Source organism: Lissotriton vulgaris, chromosome 10 (genome assembly GCF_964263255.1).
Source record: "Lissotriton vulgaris chromosome 10, aLisVul1.2, whole genome shotgun sequence".
NCBI classification, from domain to species: Eukaryota; Metazoa; Chordata; class Amphibia; order Caudata; family Salamandridae; genus Lissotriton; species Lissotriton vulgaris.
The window spans coordinates 537,120,374-537,141,052 of record NC_141698.1 but is presented as its reverse complement, the minus strand read 5'-3'; the positions used below and the strand labels follow the sequence as shown (position 1 = coordinate 537,141,052).

General features: G+C 44.7%; 1 protein-coding gene across 1 annotated transcript in view; it reads left to right on the top strand.

The window, feature by feature from the left end:
- Window positions 1-20,679, top strand: part of LOC147688480 (lipopolysaccharide-induced tumor necrosis factor-alpha factor homolog) — a 236,723-nt gene that overhangs the window by 19,777 nt on the left and 196,267 nt on the right. Inside the window, exon 2 of the mRNA XM_086939830.1 lies at window positions 14,014-14,099. Within this exon, the coding sequence (XP_086795956.1) occupies window positions 14,084-14,099 (16 nt within the window). The 5' untranslated portion in view covers window positions 14,014-14,083. The remainder of the gene's footprint in view (window positions 1-14,013; window positions 14,100-20,679) is intronic.

The following is a 20,679-nucleotide window of genomic DNA, read 5'->3' as shown; positions in this document are numbered from 1 at the left end:
CTATTTAATGCTGCGGCAAAGAATGGGTTTCCTCAGTTTTGGGCTTCTTCAACCATAGTCCCAGTTTTTAAAAAGGGAAATAGAAATAGTCCTCACTGCTATAGACCAATCTCGCTTATTGATTCAGTGGTCAAAGTGGTAGGCCGTGTCCTTTTACATAGATTAACAACCTGGGCAGATGAGAACAGGATCCTGTCGGACGTCCAGTATGGCTTCCGGCCAGGGCAATCCACTGTCGCGCAGTGTCTTAATTTATTTAAGATACTTAATAAATACACTGTTGTGCATCCCAAAACCATCCACCTTGCCTTCATGGATTTCTCATCCGCTTTTGACTGTGTAAATAGGGCCAAGCTATGGCAATCCATGAGGGCAATGGGGGTGGAAAATAGCATTGTTCATTTTCCTGAGGACCTGCATTCATCAACTAAAGCCAATGTCAGGTTCTCACAAAATCTGCAGGTATCTAGGGACTTTGAGATTATGAAGGGTGTCCGGCAAGGCTTCATTCTCACGCCATTTTTATAATAATGAATTAGAAAGTGTGCTGAGGGCAACTGGAGCTGATTTCCCCTATGTAGGACGGCGGGGCATTCCCGTCTTGCTTTACGCAAATTACCCTGTCCTAATATCCAGAACCGAACTGGGCTTACAAACTCTTTTACCTGTGTTTTCTGGATTTATGACAGATTGGGACTTTGCCATTAATACCTCAAAGTCCTATGTCATGAAGGTAGGGAAACACATAAAAAAGAGCTTTCAGTTCAGAACTGGTAATGATAAGATTCCCCGCAAAAATGTTTTTTCTTACTTAGGGGTCTTATTCGACGATCAACTTGAATGGGACCCCTTAATCCAGAGAAAAAAGGGGGAACTGGTTCGGGTCAAAGCAGCAATTTGTAATTTTGCCTCTAAAGTGGGAAAGAAACCGACAGAAGCTATGCTACAAGTGTATGAAGCAAATAGCTTAGCCATAGCAAACTTATGGAAGTGAGATCTGGGGATACACAGTATTAAAACCCCTCCAGGTAGTGGAAAATGGTTTTTTACAAAGATTATTATGTGTTCCGCAAGGAACCTCGAACTTGGCGGTACAAGACGAATAGGGGATCTCCTACTTAAGTGACACCCTTGCCCTGTGTCCCCTGATTTTCTGGTTAATGTGTTGGTTAAATGAAGATATAATCCTCACTCATCTGATCTTTAGAGAATGCCTGTCCTTAGATAATGTGGCTCACATCCCCAGGCTCAATTATCTTACAAGAGGGTTTGAATGGATTGGACGGGGCATTTTATTCTTTAAACCAGATGCTATTGTAAGAAAGGACGTGGAATTAACTAAGTCAGCCTTTCTGAACCGAAGGCAAGCAGATTGGGATGCAGAAGAGGCACTGAAACCGAGTGTTCGGGCATACTTATTGCTTAAATCGACTCCACTGTCAAAACCATACCTTATGGGGTCCTTGACGACACATGAAAAATTTCTTTTACCCAGGTTCCGGATTAACCTTTTCCATCTCCTGTTAGCAAGACCCAAGGCTTCCAGAGGCCAAGTGCTAGCTTCTTGCGGCTGTGACAGAAAGTCTCCTCAGGAATTGCCGCACTTCATGTTTTTTTGTAAATTGTATGAAGTCCCCAGTAGGCATTTTAAGTTCCTATTTTAAAGAAATTGCATTTTATCCAAGTTAGACGAGCACTAATGTATCTTCAAGTGTTGACGGAGGATTGTATCATTTTTATAGTAGGGTTTTTAAAAGCAATTTTGATATCTAGGCCCTTTATGGGCATGTAAAGTCTACTCATTTAGACCCGTTTGTTAGATGATCTATTGTGTGGGAACGGAGTCTTTTAAAACATTTTTTTTTAACAATCTACTGTTTGTATGTATTGTATTTGTGTAACTTTTATGGTTTTGTACTCTAAAACCAAATAAAGTTTATTGACTGACTGTCTCAGAGAAACGATTCTAACATTGTTATGCACACGAATATGTGCAAAAGGTTATCGTAAAATTGTATTTCGCAGAATGTAAGAAAATGTGCAGCGTTTCACCATGGGCCTAACTCAGGCACATAATAATGAAGTAGGTTTTAGGGTGTTAGGTTTTAAGTGACAATTCAAACATGTTAGAAATGTTTATTTTATTCTTGTTGCTTGCAACGTGCCTTCTTACAAATATCACCTGCATACATACATGCTGACTTACAAACAGATTGGTGGGGGAAGATGGAATTAAATTCAAGACTGACGTTGGTGCACAAATCAGTGCATTTGTTAGCTCTGAAACAATTAAAGGCAGGACTTGAGTGGTAATTTACAGGTGGGTGGCATCACATAGGGGCGACTGAAATTACTTATTGGGTCTCAAATATATCACACATGCAGGAATCCTGCTTTGTAAGATTAAAATGCATTTACCAGAGTCAATGTGGGGCCCTGTAAAGAGTGGGCCTAGGGCACACAGCGCTGACTGCTACTCTTGTGCTGGTCCTGTCTAAAGAAACACCTCCAGCGCTAACTTGACCCTGTATCGGGCATCAGCGCGCTTTATAGAGCACCAGTTGCGTTACATGAGGACACATTCATTTTTGTTAGGCGCGGGGAGATTAAGTGATTTGCCCAGAATCACAGGATGTTCAGCGTCACTGTTGCATTCTTGTGACAAGCTACTTATGCAAGAAAAATCACAGAGCGAAAGAACAGGACGCACAGGTTTGCATGAAAAGGTGTGTAGCCTTTGTGAACAACAAATGAAATGCCAATATTTATTGCCTTTTAGGAAACATTTAAAGGCTCACCTATTTTAATATACTCCACCTATTAACCCTCCTGAATAGAAAGTGCATAATTACTATGTAACAAATCGTAAAGCTAGAACACGTTTTTCAAAACAGTCATCTCAGCAACTTCACACTTCCCCTGTCATTTACTGAACTAAGTATTATCATTTTGTTAATGTGGATGGGTGCTTACATGGTGTAACAAAAGAGGTCACATTTCACTGTTTCTGCAGCTTGTGTAGTAAGCAGTTAGGGTAAACACATTTGGCTCCAGTCCATATTACTGACATATTCAGTACCAGACCAAAAATAGATTCATTTATGTGGTTCCACGAACCGTTTTCTATGTTGTTTAAAGTATTTTCTTATTAACATATGTATTTTAACAAAATAGTTCTATTCAACAACTCACTTAAAAACATGGGTATATAGAAATAGATTTAGAAATAGAAATAGATATTGCACTATTTTAAGCTACATTTTAAATAAAAAACACAAACTGAATTTGCTTCACTAATAGTCACATATTTTATTTGGTAAGTGGAGGGAACATATTGTTCTCTACGTGTTATTCTACGAATAAAGTCATATAGTATGAAATGAGTACGTCCTGCATTTGTGATGATGCTTTTGATTATTTGCTGCATTACATATTAGGCAAGCAACAAAATTGTACAAAGGATGTGCCTTTCTTTTAATCAGCAAAAAACACAGTTGACGGACAGAATGTAGAACAATGTCATACATTCACCCCAGTACAAGGATCTGGGCCTAAATCCATCATTTTTTTGCACTCCACACCACCCTGGGTTAGACACTGGCTATATGCAAATCAGCTCTGACCCTGTGCCCCATGGGAACAGTCCAGTCCGAACTACCAAGCCCTGTCTTTCCCAGACCGGAATCAAGCATCCAAGGACCGGTTTCTGGCTATCAGCCTTCATTCAGCCTGGATAGCTTGACTCCAGTGGTGTGGAGAGCCTGGGACTCACGTCTGAGTATACCCAGCACACTCGGGGTGAAATTTGCAAAAAACACAGTTGATGGACAGAATGTAGAACAATGTCATACATTCACCCCAGTACAAGGATCTGGGCCTAAATCCATCATTTTTTTGCACTCCACACAACCCTGGGTTAGACACTGGCTATATGCAAATCAACTCTGAAACTGTACCCCATGGGAACAGTCCAGTCCGAACTGCCAAGCCATGTCTTTCCCAGACCGGAATCAAGCATCCAAGGACCGGTTTCTGGCTATCAGCCTTCATTCAGCCTGGATAGCTTGACTCCAGTGGTGTGGAGAGCCTGGGACTCACGTCTGAGTATACCCAGCACACTCAGGGTGAAAATTGCAAAAAACACAGTTGATGGACAGAATGTAGAACAATGTCATACATTCACCCCAGTACAAGGATCTGGGTCTAAATCCATCATTTTTTTGCACTCCACACCACCCTGGGTTAGACACTGGCTATATGCAAATCAGCTCTGACCCTGTGCCCCATGGGAACAGTCCAGTCTGAACTACCAAGCCATGTCTTTCCCAGACCGGAATCAAGCATCCAAGGACCGGTTTCTGGCTATCAGCCTTCATTCAGCCTGGATAGCTTGACTCCAGTGGTGTGGAGAACCAGGGACTCACGTCTGAGTATACTCAGCACACTCGGGGTGAAATTTGCAAAAAACACAGTTGATGGACAGAATGTAGAACAATGTCATACATTCACCCCAGTACAAGGATCTGGGCCTAGATCCATCCTTTTTTTGCACTCCACACCACCCTGGGTTAGACACTGGCTATATGCAAATCAGCTCTGACCCTGTGCCCCATGGGAACAGTCCAGTCCGAACTACCAAGCCATGTCTTTCCCAGACCGGAATCAAGCATCCAAGGACCGGTTTCTGGCTATCAGCCTTCATTCAGCCTGGATAGCTTGACTCCAGTGGTGCGGAGAGCCTGGGACTCACGTCTGAGTATACCCAGCACACTCGGGGTGAAATTTGCAAAAAACACAGTTGATGGACAGAATGTAGAACAATGTCATACATTCACCCCAGTACAAGGATCTGGGCCTAAATCCATCATTTTTTTGCACTCCACACCACCCTGGGTTAGACACTGGCTATATGCAAATCAGCTCTGACCCTGTGCCCCATGGGAACAGTCCAGTCCGAACTACCAAGCCATGTCTTTCCCAGACTGGAATCAAGCATCCAAGGACCGGTTTCTGGCTATCAGCCTTCATTCAGCCTGGATAGCTTGACTCCAGTGGTGTGGAGAGCCTGGGACTCACGTCTGAGTATACCCAGCACACTCGGGGTGAAATTTGCAAAAAACACAGTTGATGGACAGAATGTAGAACAATGTCATACATTCACCCCAGTACAAGAATCTGGGCCTAAATCCATCATTCTTTAGCACTCCACACCACCCTGGGTTAGACACTGGCTATATGCAAATCAGCTCTGACCCTGTGCCCCATGGGCTCCGATTATAGAGTCTCTATTTAATGCTGCGGCAAAGAATGGGTGTCCTCAGTTTTGAGCTTCTTCAACCATAGTCCCAGTTTTTAAAAAGGGAAAAAGAAATAGTACTCACTGCTATAGACCAATCTCGCTTATTGATTCAGTGGTCAAAGTGGTAGGCCATGCACTTTTACATAGATTAACAACCTGGGCAGATGAGAACAGGATCCTGTCGGACGTCCAGTATGGCTTCCGGTCAGGGCACTCCACTGTCGCGCAGTGTCTTAATTTATTTATGATACTTAATAAATACACTGTTGTGCATCCTAAAACCATCCACCTTGCCTTCATGGATTTGTCATCCGCTTTTGACTGTGTAAATAGGGCCAAGCTGTGGCAATACATGAGGGCAATGGGGGTGGAAATAGCATTGTTAATTTTCTTGAGGACCTGCATTCATCAACTAAAGCCAATGTCAGGTTCTCACAAAATCTGCAGGTATCTAGGGACTTTGAGATTATGAAGGGTGTCCGGCAAGGCTTCATTCTCAAGCCATTTTAATTTAATCTTTATAATAATGAATTAGAAAGTGTGCTGAGGGCAACTGGAGCTGATTTCCCCTATGTAGGACGGCAGGGCATTCCCGTCTTGCTTTACGCGAATTACCCTGTCCTAATATCCAGAACCGAACTGGGCTTACAAACTCTTTTACCTGTGTTTTCTGGATTTATGACAGATTGGGACTTTGCCATTAATACCTCAAAGTCCTATGTCATGAAGGTAGGGAAACACATAAAAAAGAGCTTTCAGTTCTGAACCGGTAATGATAAGATTACCCGCACAAATGTTTTTTCTTACTTAGGGGTCTTATTCGACGATCAACTTAAATGGGACCCCTTAATCCAGAGAAAAAAGGGGGAACTGGTTCGGGTCAAAGCAGCAATTTGTAATTTTGCCTCTAAAGTGGGAAAGAAACCGACAGGAGCTATGCTACAAGTGTATGAAGCAAATAGCTTAGCCATAGCAACTTATGGTAGTGAGATCTGGGGATACACAGTAATAGAACCCCTCCAGGTAGTGGAAAATGGGTTTTTACAAAGATTATTATCTGTTCCGCGAGGAACCTCAAACTTGGCGGTACATGAGGAATAGGGGATCTCCTACTTAAGTGACACCCTTGCCCTGTGTCCCCTGATTTTCTGGTTAATGTGTTGGTTAAATTAAGATATAATCCTCACTCATCTGATCTTTAGAGAATGCCTGTCCTTAGATAATGTGGCTCGTATCCCCTGGCTCAATTATATTAAGAGAGGGTTTGAATGGATTGGACGGGGCGTTTTATTCTTTAAACCAGATGCTATTGTAAGAAAGGACGTGGAATTAACTAAGTCAGCCTTTCTGAACCGAAGGCAAGCAGATTGGGATGCAGAAGAGGCACGGAAACCGAGTGTTCGGGCATACTTATTGCTTAAATCTACGCCACTGTCAGAACCATACCTTATAGGGTCCTTGACGACACATGACAAATTTCTTTTAACCAGGTTCCGGATGAACCTTTTCCATCTCCTGTTAGCAAGACCCAAGGTGGCTTCCAGAGGCCAAGTGCTAGCTTCTTGCAGCTGTGACAGAAATTCTCCTCAGGATTTGCTGCCCTTCATGTTTTTTTGTAAATTGTATGAAGTCCCCAGTAGGCCTTTTAAGTTCCTATTTTAAAGAAATTGCATTTTAACCAAGTTAGACGAGCACTAATGTATCTTCAAGTGTTGAAGGAGGATTGTATCATTTTTATAGTAGGGTTTTTAAAAGCAATTATGATATCTAGGCCCTTTATGGGCATGTAAAGTCTACTCATTTAGACCCGTTTATAGATGATCTATTGTGTGGGAACGGAGTCTTTTAAAAAAAAAAAATTTAACAATATACTGTTTGTATGTATTGTATTTGTGTAACTTTTATGGTTTTGTACTCTAAAACCAAATAAAGTTTATTGACTGACTGTCTCAGAGAAACGATTCTAACATTGTTATGCACGCGAATATGTGCAAAAGGTTATCATAAAATTTTATTTCGCAGAATGTAAGAAAATGTGCAGCGTTTCACCATGGGCCTAACTCAGGCACGTAATAATGAAGTAGGTTTTAGGGTGTTAGATTTTAAGTGACAATTCAAACATGTTAGAAATGTTTATTTTATTCTTGTTGCTTGCAACGTGCCTTCTTACAAATATCACCTGCATACATACATGCTGACTTACAAACAGGTTGGTGGGGGAAGATGGAATTAAATTCAAGACTGACGTTGGTGCACAAATCAGTGCATTTGTTAGCTCTGAAACAATTAAAGGCAGGACTTGAGTGGAAATTTACAGGTGGATGGCATCACAGAGGGGCGACTGAAATTACTTATTGGGTCTCAAATATATCACACATGCAGGAATACTGCTTTGTAAGATTAAAATGCAATTACCAGAGTCAATGTGGGGCCCTGTAAAGAGTGGGCCTAGGGCACACAGCGCTGACTGCTACTCTTGTGCTGGTCCTGTCTAAAGAAACACCTCCAGCGCTAACTTGGCCCTGTATCGGGCATCAGCGCGCTTTATAGAGCACCAGTTGCGTTACATGAGGACACATTCATTTTTGTTAGGCACAAGGAGATTAAGCGATTTGCCCAGAATCACAGGATGTTCAGCGTCACTGCTGCATTCTTGTGACAAGCTACTTATGCAAGACAAATCACAGAGCGAAAGAACAGGACGCACAGGTTTGCATGAAAAGGTGTGTAGCCTTTGTGAACAACAAATGAAATGCCAATATTTATTGCCTTTTAGGAAACCTTTAAAGGCTCACCTATTTTAATATACTCCACCTATTAACCCTCCTGAATAGAGAGTGCATAATTACTATGTAACAAATCGTAAAGCTAGAACACGTTTTTCAAAACAGTCATCTCAGCAACTTCACACTTCCCCTGTCATTTACTGAACTAAGTATTATCATTTTGTTAATGTGGATGGGTGCTTACATGGTGTAACAAAAGAGGTCACATTTCACTGTTTCTGCAGCTTGTGTAGTAAGCAGTTAGGGTAAACACATTTGGCTCCAGTCCATATTACTGACATATTCAGTACCAGACCAAAAATAGATTCATTTATGTGGTTCCACGAACCGTTTTCTATGTTGTTTAAAGTATTTTCTTATTAACATATGTATTTTAACAAAATAGTTCTATTCAACAACTCACTTAAAAACATGGGTATATAGAAATAGATTTAGAAATAGAAATAGATATTACACTATTTTAAGCTACATTTTAAATAAAAAACACAAACTGAATTTGCTTCACTAATAGTCACATATTTTATTTGGTAAGTGGAGGGAACATATTGTTCTCTACGTGTTATTCTACGAATAAAGTCATATAGTATGAAATGAGTATGTCCTACATTTGTGATGATGCTTTTGATCATTTGCTTCATTACATATTAGGCAAGCAACAAAATTGTACAAAGGATGTGCCTTTCTTTTAATCAGCAAAAAACACAGTTGATGGACAGAATGTAGAACAATGTCATACATTCACCCCAGTACAAGGATCTGGGCCTAAATCCATCATTTTTTTGCACTCCACACCACCCTGGGTTAGACACTGGCTATATGCAAATCAGCTCTGACCCTGTGCCCCATGGGAACAGTCCAGTCCGAACTACCAAGCCCTGTCTTTCCCAGACCGGAATCAAGCATCCAAGGACCGGTTTCTGGCTATCAGCCTTCATTCAGCCTGGATAGCTTGACTCCAGTGGTGTGGAGAGCCTGGGACTCACGTCTGAGTATACCCAGCACACTCGGGGTGAAAATTGCAAAAAACACAGTTGATGGACAGAATGTAGAACAATGTCAAACATTCACCCCAGTACAAGGATCTGGGCCTAAATCCATCATTTTTTTGCACTCCACACCAACCTGGGTTAGACATAGGCATGGGCGGAAAATCCGTTCCGCTCGCGGATTTTGCGGATTTTCGGGAAATCCGCAATCCGCGAGATTTGCGAATCTCCCGCAAAATCCGCAAATCCGCGAGCAGCGGATTTTGCTCGCACTGCTCGCACTGTTCGCGTGAGTTCGCGTGAGTTCGCGCCCCGCGAATAAGTGCAAAATTGCAGAAATACGATTTTAGCAAAACTGAAAGTAACTACTTACCAGGTTCAAAAGTTCAGGCTCATCATTAGTAGCCATTTCCTGTAGTGCTTCCTGAGGGGCCCCTCCAGAGTTCAGTTGCCAGTTGAAACTATTATGTGACCCTGCTCTGAACCTCAGAATAGTTACACATATGCCACAAAGGTCCTGAATTGCAGCTAAGGGAGACAAGCAGGAGCCAGGCTGGAAGTTAAAATCCATTAATCAGCCCCTAATTCATTATTGTCAGTTGGGGCAGGGCAGGTGTTGTAACTAATTTTGCAACAATGAAAGCACTTAGCAAGTGCAAAAGATCACTAATCAGGGCGCACTAAGGAAGCAGGTGCCAGCTAAAAAAATATTCTGTGACACATTAATCAGCCCCAAATTAATTCAGGTCACTTGAGGCAGGGAAGGTGTGCTTTGCTTTGCCGAAAATAATGTACACTGGACAACCAGAGGGTGTGGTGATGAAACAGAGGGTGGCATGGGTGGGCCAGAGGGTGGCATGAGTAGTCAGAGAGTGGCAGTGGTGACAGAGAGTGGCAGTGATGAAGAAGAGTGTCCCAAACAGGCTGGACACGTAGAAACAACAAGTTCGCGAAACTTGCGACCCGACAGGTAAGTTCGCAATTTGCGAAAGTGTACAAAACCCTCGCGAACTGGCAGAAACACGGGCGAACACAAAAAAAAAATCCGCAAATTCGCGGGAATTCGCGGATTTTGCGGATTGCGAATCCGCAAATCCGCAAAATTCGCGAACGCGAGATCCGCAAAATTCGCTCATGCTTAGTTAGACACTGGCTATATGCAAATCAGCTCTGACCCTGTGCCCCATGGGAACAGTCCAGTCCGAACTACCAAGCCATGTCTTTCCCAGACCGGAATCAAGCATCCAAGGACCGGTTTCTGGCTATCAGCCTTCATTCAGCCTGGATAGCTTGACTCCAGTGGTGTGGAGAGCCTGGGACTCACGTCTGAGTATACCCAGCACACTCGGGGTGAAATTTGCAAAAAACACAGTTGATGGACAGAATGTAGAACAATGTCATACATTCACCCCAGTACAAGGATCTGGGCCTAAATCCATCATTTTTTTGCACTCCACACCACCCTGGGTTAGACACTGGCTATATGCAAATCAGCTCTGACCCTGTGCGCCATGGGAACAGTCCAGTCCGAACTACCAAGCCATGTCTTTCCCAGACCGGAATCAAGCATCCAAGGACCGGTTTCTGGCTATCAGCCTTCATTCAGCCTGGATAGCTTGACTCCAGTGGTGTGGAGAGCCTGGGACTGGACTGTTCCCATGAGAGAGTGCAAAAAAACAATGGATTTAGGCCCAGATCCTTGTACTGGGGTGAATGTATGACATTGTTCTACATTCTGTCCATCAACTGTGTTTTTTGCAATTTTCACCCCGAGTGCGTGAGTCCCAGGCTCTCCACACCACTGGAGTCAAGCTATCCAGGCTGATGAAGGCTGATAGCCCGAAACCGGTCCTTGGATGCTTGATTCCGGTCTGGGAAAGACATGGCTTGGTAGTTCGGACTGGACTGTTCCCATGAGGCACAGGGTCAGAGCTGATTTGCATATAGCCAGTGTCTAACCCAGGGTGGTGTGGAGTGCAAACAAACAATGGTTTTAGGCCCAGATCCTTGTACTGGGGTGAATGTATGACATTGTTCTACATTCTGTCCATCAACTGTGTTTTTTGCAATTTTCACCCCGAGTGTGCTGGGTATACTCAGACGTGAGTCCCAGGCTCTCCACACCACTGGAGTCAAGCTATCCAGGCAGATGAAGGCTGATAGCCCGAAACCAGTCCTTGGATGCTTGATTCCGGTCTGGGAAAGACATGGCTTGGTAGTTCGGACTGGACTTTTCCCATGAGGCACAGGGTCAGAGCTGATTTGCATATAGCCAGTGTCTAACCCAGGGTGGTGTGGAGTGCAAAAAAAACGATGGATTGAGGCCCAGATCCTTGTACTGGGGTGAATGTATGACATTGTTCTACATTCTGTCCATCAACTGTGTTTTTTGCAATTTTCACCCCGAGTGTGCTGGGTATACTCAGACGTGAGTCCCAGGCTCTCCACACCACTGGAGTCAAGCTATCCAGGCTGATGAAGGCTGATAGCCAGAAACCGGTCCTTGGATGCTTGATTCAGGTCTGGGAAAGACATGGCTTGGTAGTTCGGACTGGACTGTTCCCATGAGGCACAGGGTCAGAGCTGATTTGCATATAGCCAGTGTCTAACCCAGGGTGGTGTGGAGTGCAAAAAAACGATGGATTTAGGCCCAGATCCTTGTACTGGGGTGAATGTATGACATTGTTCTACATTCTGTCCATCAACTGTGTTTTTTGCAAATTTCACCCCGAGTGTGCTGGGTATACTCAGACGTGAGTCCCAGGCTCTCCACACCACTGGAGTCAAGCTATCCAGGCTGAATGAAGGCTGATAGCCAGAAACCAGTCCTTGGATGCTTGATTCCGGTCTGGGAAAGACATGGCTTGGTAGTTCGGACTGGACTGTTCCCATGGGGCACAGGGTCAGAGCTGATTTGCATATAGCCAGTGTCTAACCCAGGGTGGTGTGGAGTGCAAAAAAACGATGGATTTAGGCCCAGATCCTTGTACTGGGGTGAATGTATGACATTGGTCTACATTCTGTCCATCAACTGTGTTTTTTGCAAGTTTCTTTTAATCAGAGCAATGTACCTTTAATATTGGAGCAGGTCTCAATATGAGCATGAAAAAAACAAGAGGGCCTGATCATAACTAACCAACTGTGTTAATCATTAAGGGCCAGATGTAGGTGAAATAGATTTACCGATTTTAAATTACCGAATTTTACCGATTCGGTAATTAAAAATCGGTAAATCTATGAGGTCGACATGTAGGTATTCCAGATGTGCTGGAATACTGAATCGTATGATTTCAGTATTTACCGATTCAGTAAATACCGAATCGGTAATGCCCATTCATTCCTATGGGCTTTGAAGCCCATAGGAATGAATGGGCATTACCGATTCGGTGTTTACCGAATCGGTAAATACCGATTTTCACAAGGGTGCAGGGAGTGTCATTTTGACACCCTCTGGCACCCCCAAAACACGCTCGGGTGCCATGTGGCAGGCATACATGCCCTAAGGGCAGGTCTGCCTGTCACGTGGCATAGGTGTGCATGCACACATGTGCATGCACACCGGAATCAGTATTTTACCATCAAATTGGATTTGATGGTAAAATACCGATTCGGTAAGGCTCCTGGGAATCTGAAGAGTCCCACCTACATATGGGTGGCTCAGATTCGGTAAATTTACCGATTTTTTTATTTTACCGAATCGGTAAAATTACCGAATCTGTAATTTTACCAATTCGGTAAAATAATGCCCCCTACATACCTATCACCTATTTACCGATCGGTAACGGCCGAAAATACCGTTTTTCGGCTGTTACCGACCGACCTACATCGGGCCCTAAGTCACTAGGACATACCTAATATAACCTTATCTGCATTGCTCAGACCTCGACTCAAGTGGCACTAATGGAATTTCAGCAGCCTATATGAATGCATTTTTATAAACCATGACCGTTTTGAAACAGACATCAATAATCTATGGAATTGTTTAAAATTCCATAATTTGTTCATGAAATTCCTGGAAAATATCCTAATTTATACTGGCAAACCACATTTTGGATCTCTTGTATACCAGGTGACAATTTCACTAATCACCGGCCTGATAATGATTCAAGCACAAAACGTCTTGTGAGTGATACATTTTAAATATTAATTGTTGAGGGGCCAGATGTAGGTAATCTCGATTTACCTACTCTTAAATACCGAATCATACCGATTCGGTATTTAAGAGTAGGTAAATGGGATGTAGGTAATTTCTATTTTTAAATTACCGAATCGGTAAATACCGATTCGGTAATTGGGGGAAACATTGAAGGGTGGCACGGTGTCACTTTGACACCCTGTTGCACCCCTCAATCGTGTATGGGTGCACATGTTGCAGACATACATGCCCTAAGGGCATGTATGTCTGCAACATGGCAGCGTTTGAAAAGCAAAAAAAATGCTTTTTCAAGGCTTTTCATTATTTACAAGCCCTGTAGCACTGATTACAGTGCTACCTACATCGCAAAGTACAGATTCGTTAATTTTACCAATTCAGTAATTTTACCGAATCGGTCAAATTACCAATTCTGTAAAATTACTGAATCTGTATTTTAGGTGTCCCTACATCTCATTTTCCAAATACCGGTCGGTAGCGGCCGAAATTACCGAATTTCGGCCGTTACCGACCGGTATTTGCCTACCTACATCAGGCCATAGTCTTTTGTGGACAAAAGTTACCAGAAACTGCCAAGTTGGAAATTTTGAAACTTTGAGTTATGTGAAATGTTCTAAATTTTGCAAGTTGTGCTGGTATAGCTATAATTCCCACACAACTTTAGTATCTCCAGAACTGGCAGCTTTTTCTAGGTTCTTTAATAACTGGGTATAAAGTACCTTGTCTGTTTTTTTACTTTATTGAGATAATCTTTAAAAATGTTCCTTTAATTTTATTCCTTTTCAACAGGTGCCTTTAGAAAATTGATTACCTCCTGCTAGTCACTCAGGCTGAAAAAGGAGCAAGACCAGCACTAGCAATGTATGGACAACCAGGCAAGTAACAGCATTTCTTCTAAACTACTCCAATTAAGACAATTCAAAATTTTGACGATTAAAGTCAAATAATTGTCAGATAAAGGAGATCTACATTATGCACTCTAACTTTCAATAATCATTTCACAGGACACTTTTATGAATGTTAAACTTTGCAAATGCAGATGTTTGTTTGTGGGCAAGAGTCACCCTACCCAAACTGGCAACATAGCCCCTTTAAAAGATTTAGGGGGTCATTAGCATGACAGGCGGACTTAGTCAGTATCCTATCGTCCATAAGGGCGGGGGTCCCGTGGGGGGTATTAGGAAGCGCCCGCCACAGTGGTGGGCGCATCCTGCATTTTTAACATTGTGGCGGAAGGTGTTCTCAGCACCGCCCGCCACAATGCTATAAATGCATGTAATGATTCAGAAAAGGGGGTGGTGATGGACAGAGTATCTGAATTAAGCAGAACACTCCTACCCAGTCCAAAGATCAGGGCTTGATCCATCACCATTTTTTAGCTCACTGCACCATCCCAGCTCAGAACCTGGCTATATGCAAATTAGTCTGTCCCTGGCCCAGTGCATCATAGGAACAGGGCAGACCAAACTACCAGCCAATTCTTATACTGGGAAGGAAACAAGCTTCCGGGGACCGGTTTCTGGCATTTCAGCCGTCTTCGGCCCGGCTTGCTTGAATCCTGATGGTGCAGTGAGCAAGGGACTCACATCTGAGTATACCCTTCCATGCTTATGGTGGACAAAACGATTCAGAAAAGGGGGTGGTGATGGACAGAGTATCTGAATTAAGCAGAACACTCCTACCCAGTCCTAAGATCAGGGCTTGATCCATCACCGTTTTTTAGCTCACTGCACCATCCCAGCTCAGAACCTGGTTACATGCAAATTAGTCTGTCCCTGGCTCAGTGCATCATGGGAACAGGGCAGACCAAACTACCAAGCCAATTCTTATACTGGGAAGGAAACAAGCTTCCGGGGACCGGTTTCTGGCATTTCAGCCGTCTTCGGCCTGGCTTGCTTGAATCCTGATGGTACAGTGAGCAAGGGACTCACATCTGAGTATACCCTTCCACGCTTATGGTGGACAAAACGATTCAGAAAAGGGGGTGGTGATGGACAGAGTATCTGAATTAAGCAGAACACTCCTACCCAGTCCAAAGATCAGGGCTTGATCCATCACCATTTTTTAGCTCACTGCAACATCCCAGCGCAGAACCTGGCTACATGCAAATAAGTCTGTCCCTGGCCCAGTGCATCATGGGAACAGGGCAGACCAAACTACCAAGCCAATTCTTATACTGGGAAGGAAACAAGCTTCCGGGGACCGGTTTCTGGCATTTCAGCCGTCTTCGGCCCGGCTTGCTTGAATCCTGATGGTGCAGTGAGCAAGGGACTCACATCTGAGTACACCCTTCCACGCTTATGGTGGACAAAACGATTCAGAAAAGGGGGTGGTGATGGACAGAGTATCTAAATTAAGCATTTGGCTTGGTAGTCTGGTCTGCCCTGTTCCCATGATGCACTGGGCCAGGGACAGACTAATTTGCATGTAGCCAGGTTCTGAGCTGGGATGGTGCAGTGAGCTAAAAAACGGTGATGGATCAAGCCCTGATCTTTGGACTGGGTAAGAGTGGTCTGCTTAATTCAGACACTCTGTTCATCACCACCCCCTTTTCTGAATCATTTTTGGCCACTTCAGGTGTGGCAGGGTATACTCAGACATGAGTCTCTTGCTCACTGCACCATCAGGATTCAAGCAAGCCGGGCCGACGGCGGCTGAAATGCCAGAAACCGGTCCCTGGAAGCTTGTCTCCTTTCCAGTGAAGAATTGGCTTGGTAGTCTGGTCTGCCCTGTTCCCATGATGCACTGGGCCAGGGACAGACTAATTTGCATGTAGCCAGGTTCTGAGCTGGGATGGTGCAGTGAGCTCGGTGATGGATCAAGCCCTGATCTTTGGACTGGGTAAGAGTGGTCTGCTTAATTCAGACACTCTGTTCATCACCACCCCCTTTTCTGAATCGTTTTTGGCCACTACAGGTGTGGCAGGGTATACTCAGACATGAGTCCCTTGCTCACTGCACCATCAGGATTCAAGCAAGCCGGGCCGACGACGGCTGAAATGCCAGAAACCGGTGCCCGGAAGCTTGTCTCCTTTCCAGTGAAGAATTGGCTTGGTAGTCTGGTCTGCCCTGTTCCCATGATGCACTGGGCCAGGGACAGACTAATTTGCATGTAGCCAGGTTCTGAGCTGGGATGGTGCAGTGAGCTAAAAAACGGTGATGGATCAAGCTCTGATCTTTGGACTGGGTAAGAATGGTCTGCTTAATTCAGACACTCTGTTCATCACCACCCCCTTTTCTGAAACGTTTTTGGCCACTATAGGTGTGGCAGGGTATACTCAGACATGAGTCCCTTGCTCACTGCACCATCAGGATTCAAGCAAGCCGGGCCGACGACGGCTGAAATGCCAGAAACCGGTCCCCCGAAGCTTGTTTCCTTTCCAGTGAAGAATTGGCTTGGTAGTCTGGTCTGCCCTGTTCCCATGATGCACTGGGCCAGGGACAGACTAATTTGCAGGTAGCCAGGTTCTGAGCTGGGATGGTGCAGTGAGCTAAAAACGGTGATGGATCAAGCACTGATCTTTTGACTGGGTAAGAGTGGTCTGCTTAATTCAGACACTCTGTTCATCACCACCCCCTTTTCTGAATCGTTTTTGGCCACTATAGGTGTGGCAGGGTATACTCAGACATGAGTCCCTTGCTCACTGCACCATCAGGATTCAAGCAAGCCGGGCCGACGACGGCTGAAATGCCAGAAACCGGTCCCCGGAAGCTTGTCTCCTTTCCAGTGAAGAATTGGCTTGGTAGTCTGGTCTGCCCTGTTCCCATGATGCACTGGGCCAGGGACAGACTAATTTGCATGTAGCCAGGTTCTGAGCTGGGATGGTGCAGTGAGCTAAAAAACGGTGATGGATAAAGCCCTGATCTTTGGACTGGGTAAGAGTGGTCTGCTTAATTCAAACACTCTGTTCATCACCATTCCCTTTTCTGAATCGTTTTTGGCCACTATAGGTGTGGCAGGGTATACTCAGACATGAGTCCCTTGCTCACTGCACCATCAGGATTCAAGCAAGCCGGGCCGACGACGGCTGAAATGCCAGAAACCGGTCCCCGGAAGCTTGTCTCCTTTCCAGTGAAGAATTGGCTTGGTAGTCTGGTCTGCCCCGTTCCCATGATGCACTGGGCCAGGGACAGACTAATTTGCATGTAGCCAGGTTCTGAGCTGGGATGGTGCAGTGAGCTAAAAAACGGTGATGGATCAAGCCCTGATCTTTGGACTGGGTAAGAGTGGTCTGCTTAATTCAGACACTCTGTTCATCACCACCCCCTTTTCTGAATTGTTTTTGGCCACTGTAGGTGTGGCAGGGTATACTCAGACATGAGTCCCTTGCTCACTGCACCATCAGGATTCAAGCAAGCCGGGCCGACAACGGCTGAAATGCCAGAAACCGGTCCCCGGAAGCTTGTCTCCTTTCCAATGAAGAATTGGCTTGGTAGTCTGGTCTGCCCTGTTCCCATGATGCACTGGGCCAAGGACAGACTAATTTGCATGTAGCCAGGTTCTGAGCTGGGATGGTGCAGTGAGCTAAAAAACGGTGATGGATCAAGCCCTGACCTTTGGACTGGGTAAGAGTGGTCTGCTTAATTCAGACACTCTGTTCATCACCACCCCCTTTTCTGAATCATTTTTGGCCACTATAGGTGTGGCAGGGTATACTCAGACATGAGTCCCTTGCTCACTGCACCATCAGGATTCAAGCAAGCCGGGCCGACGACGGCTGAAATGCCAGAAACCGGTCCCTGGAAGCTTGTCTCCTTTCCAGTGAAGAATTGGCTTGGTAGTCTGGTCTGCCCTGTTCCCATGATGCACTGGGCTAAGGACAGACTAATGTGCATGTAGCCAGGTTCTGAGCTGGGATGGTGCAGTGAGCTAAAAAACGGTGATGGATCAAGCCCTGATCTTTGGACTGGGTAAGAGTGGTCTGCTTAATTCAGACCCTCTGTTCATCACCACCCCCTTTTCTGAAAAATGCATGTATGCATTTGCATACACAAAGCAGCAAGCACCGCGCGGTGCCTGCTGCATTGTGTATGCAAATGCAGCGGGGTACCACAGGTACCCCCATGTGTGCACCCCCCCACCTCGCCTTCACCATGGGCACCTGCAGGGGGCCCCCAAAATGAAGACCACCTGCCCGCCACGGAAAGGCATCTCCAAAGCCCATACTTATATGGATGGCTGTGTCTGATAGACACCGCCACCATATTAAACCTTTTCCGGGGCGGAAAAGCAGCGGACGGTGTTTCCGTCCTCCTCAGTACCCCCAACATAGTAATATGGCAGGGGAAAATGGGAAGCGGGCAAATGGCGGGCCGGCAAAGATGTCTGGCGGATCGCCACCGCTCGCATGATGGTGGCGATCCGCCAGACATCCTAATGGGCCCCTTAGTTCTGAGCAAACATTTGAGTTATTACTGTGCAATTCAGCTTTTGAATCGTAATCCTTTTAAGATCATCTGGATGAGCTTAAAGGGTAGAGATACTAAGCACTCAGAGACATAAGTGTGTAATGGGAGTGATTGGTTATTAAATGGGAATTGAATAGTATCTTAGACACTTTGAAGTAAATGCTAACCAACAATATCCACCAAGGATACTGCCCAGTAACTACCTTTCCCCTGGGTCTCATCACCAATGGAAAAGGCTTCACAATTTCCTCTATCTATTTTCTCTTGTCTGAAAAGTAGTGGGTAATTAGAAACAAGCGCAATTCAAATAATGAGAGTTATACAAATAACGTTCAAAGGATATACCAACAAAGCAAGACAACTAGATACATTTTATGCCAGCAACTCCAATTTCTGACTTTTAATACTCACTTTACCAAAATATGCTGTAATAATCACTTTATTTTACATCTAGACATGTTCTGAAAACAATGGTATTATTTGGGTCAGTCACTGGGCTTTACTATCAGAAACTCAGTTGTGGTGAAGTGAGCAAGTTGAAAACTGTGGAATCGTACAATGTCATTTTTAATCTCAGTTACTCCATGCCACCAAACTGAGCGCTCTCGAGCAACCTCTTTAAAATATACCCCTGCTTCTGTTTTTTACAGAGATATTCTTATGTGAAGCACACAAACTAGTAGGATTTCATGCCAATATAGACCTATTAAACAAGATGGCCTGGCTTTTAGTCAAAGCCTAACATCAAAGAGTATCTACAAGTGCAAGCTGAATATCGTGTGATATTTTCATGTGTAACTTGCAGTTTCCACACAATTACACATTTTACAAAGCTTAACCTTTGTCAACTGCCATCACCATACAGAAGGCTATATCTTTTGTTCAAATCTCAAGCTAGATACTGGTAACTCACCCTTGAGCCACATTGCACTGCTGACGCTGTAACGGAAATATGGATTGAACTGTATTGTTAGAATTGTAGGTGCTTCTGTAGACCGATACGAACCGTAAAATGGTCTCACGTTTATGCAAGGTCCTCATAATTGATAGACAAAGTCAAATGTTGCTTTATTCAACAAGATTAGTCATAAAAGCAATTCGAAGTACATTCAGAAAAATATGAAAGATATAAAACAGGTCCAGATAAGAGAATGGTAACATCACATTATAACGTAAAATAAATAAATCAATCAATCAAGTTTCTTGTAGAGCGCACAATACTCACCCGTTACAGTCTCAAGGAGCTAAGTGGGGGGAGGGGTCTCCGGTAAATAAGATACTAGGGGTTCTGTTAGGATGGTGGGCGGAAGACCTCCCCGACCGCCATGGTAGCGTACAAGGCCCACCGCAAGGACCGCAGCATAACTGCCGGTCCAATTAGGATCCTCCGCAGTTGGAATCTGACCGCGGCAGACAGATTCTGGCCATTAACATTGCGGCAGACGCTGCTGCCAGTAGCACTGCCCAATGTTAAAAGGAGCATGTCCTGCATCTCCCTGCACTGCTTGGCAGGCAATGCATAGTGCCTGCCAACTGGCACAGGGAAATGTTGGGGATACTATGGGTACCCTCCCAGTGCACCCACATACCCCCCACACATTGGAGGCCCGTAATGGGTCCCCGGAGCATGTCTCTTCATGACTTTCTATGGCGGTTCCACAGCCCCCGCCGGCATCATAATCGGCCGGCAGTGCTTGGCCCTGATCCGCCACAATTGTAGTGGTCCAGCTCTGCCCGCCAGGCAAGTGGGCGGATTGCAACCGGCGGAAAAGTGGTGGGCCGAAAATCACACCACAACGGTCACGACCGCAATGCTAATCGGACCGGCGGTTTTCCAGGTTTGGATTGCAGGCAGTTGGCCGCCGCCGGTACGGCAGTTGCCACCACTGGACCGGCAGCGGCTATCTGCCCGCCATCCTAATAGACCCCTAAATATATAAACAACAGCACACATGGATGATAGAGATATCTAACTGCAGATTCTTTAACTTTTGTACTCTCCCCAGGCTTCAGACTAGATCCATTAACTTTTCAGCAGTACCTCTGT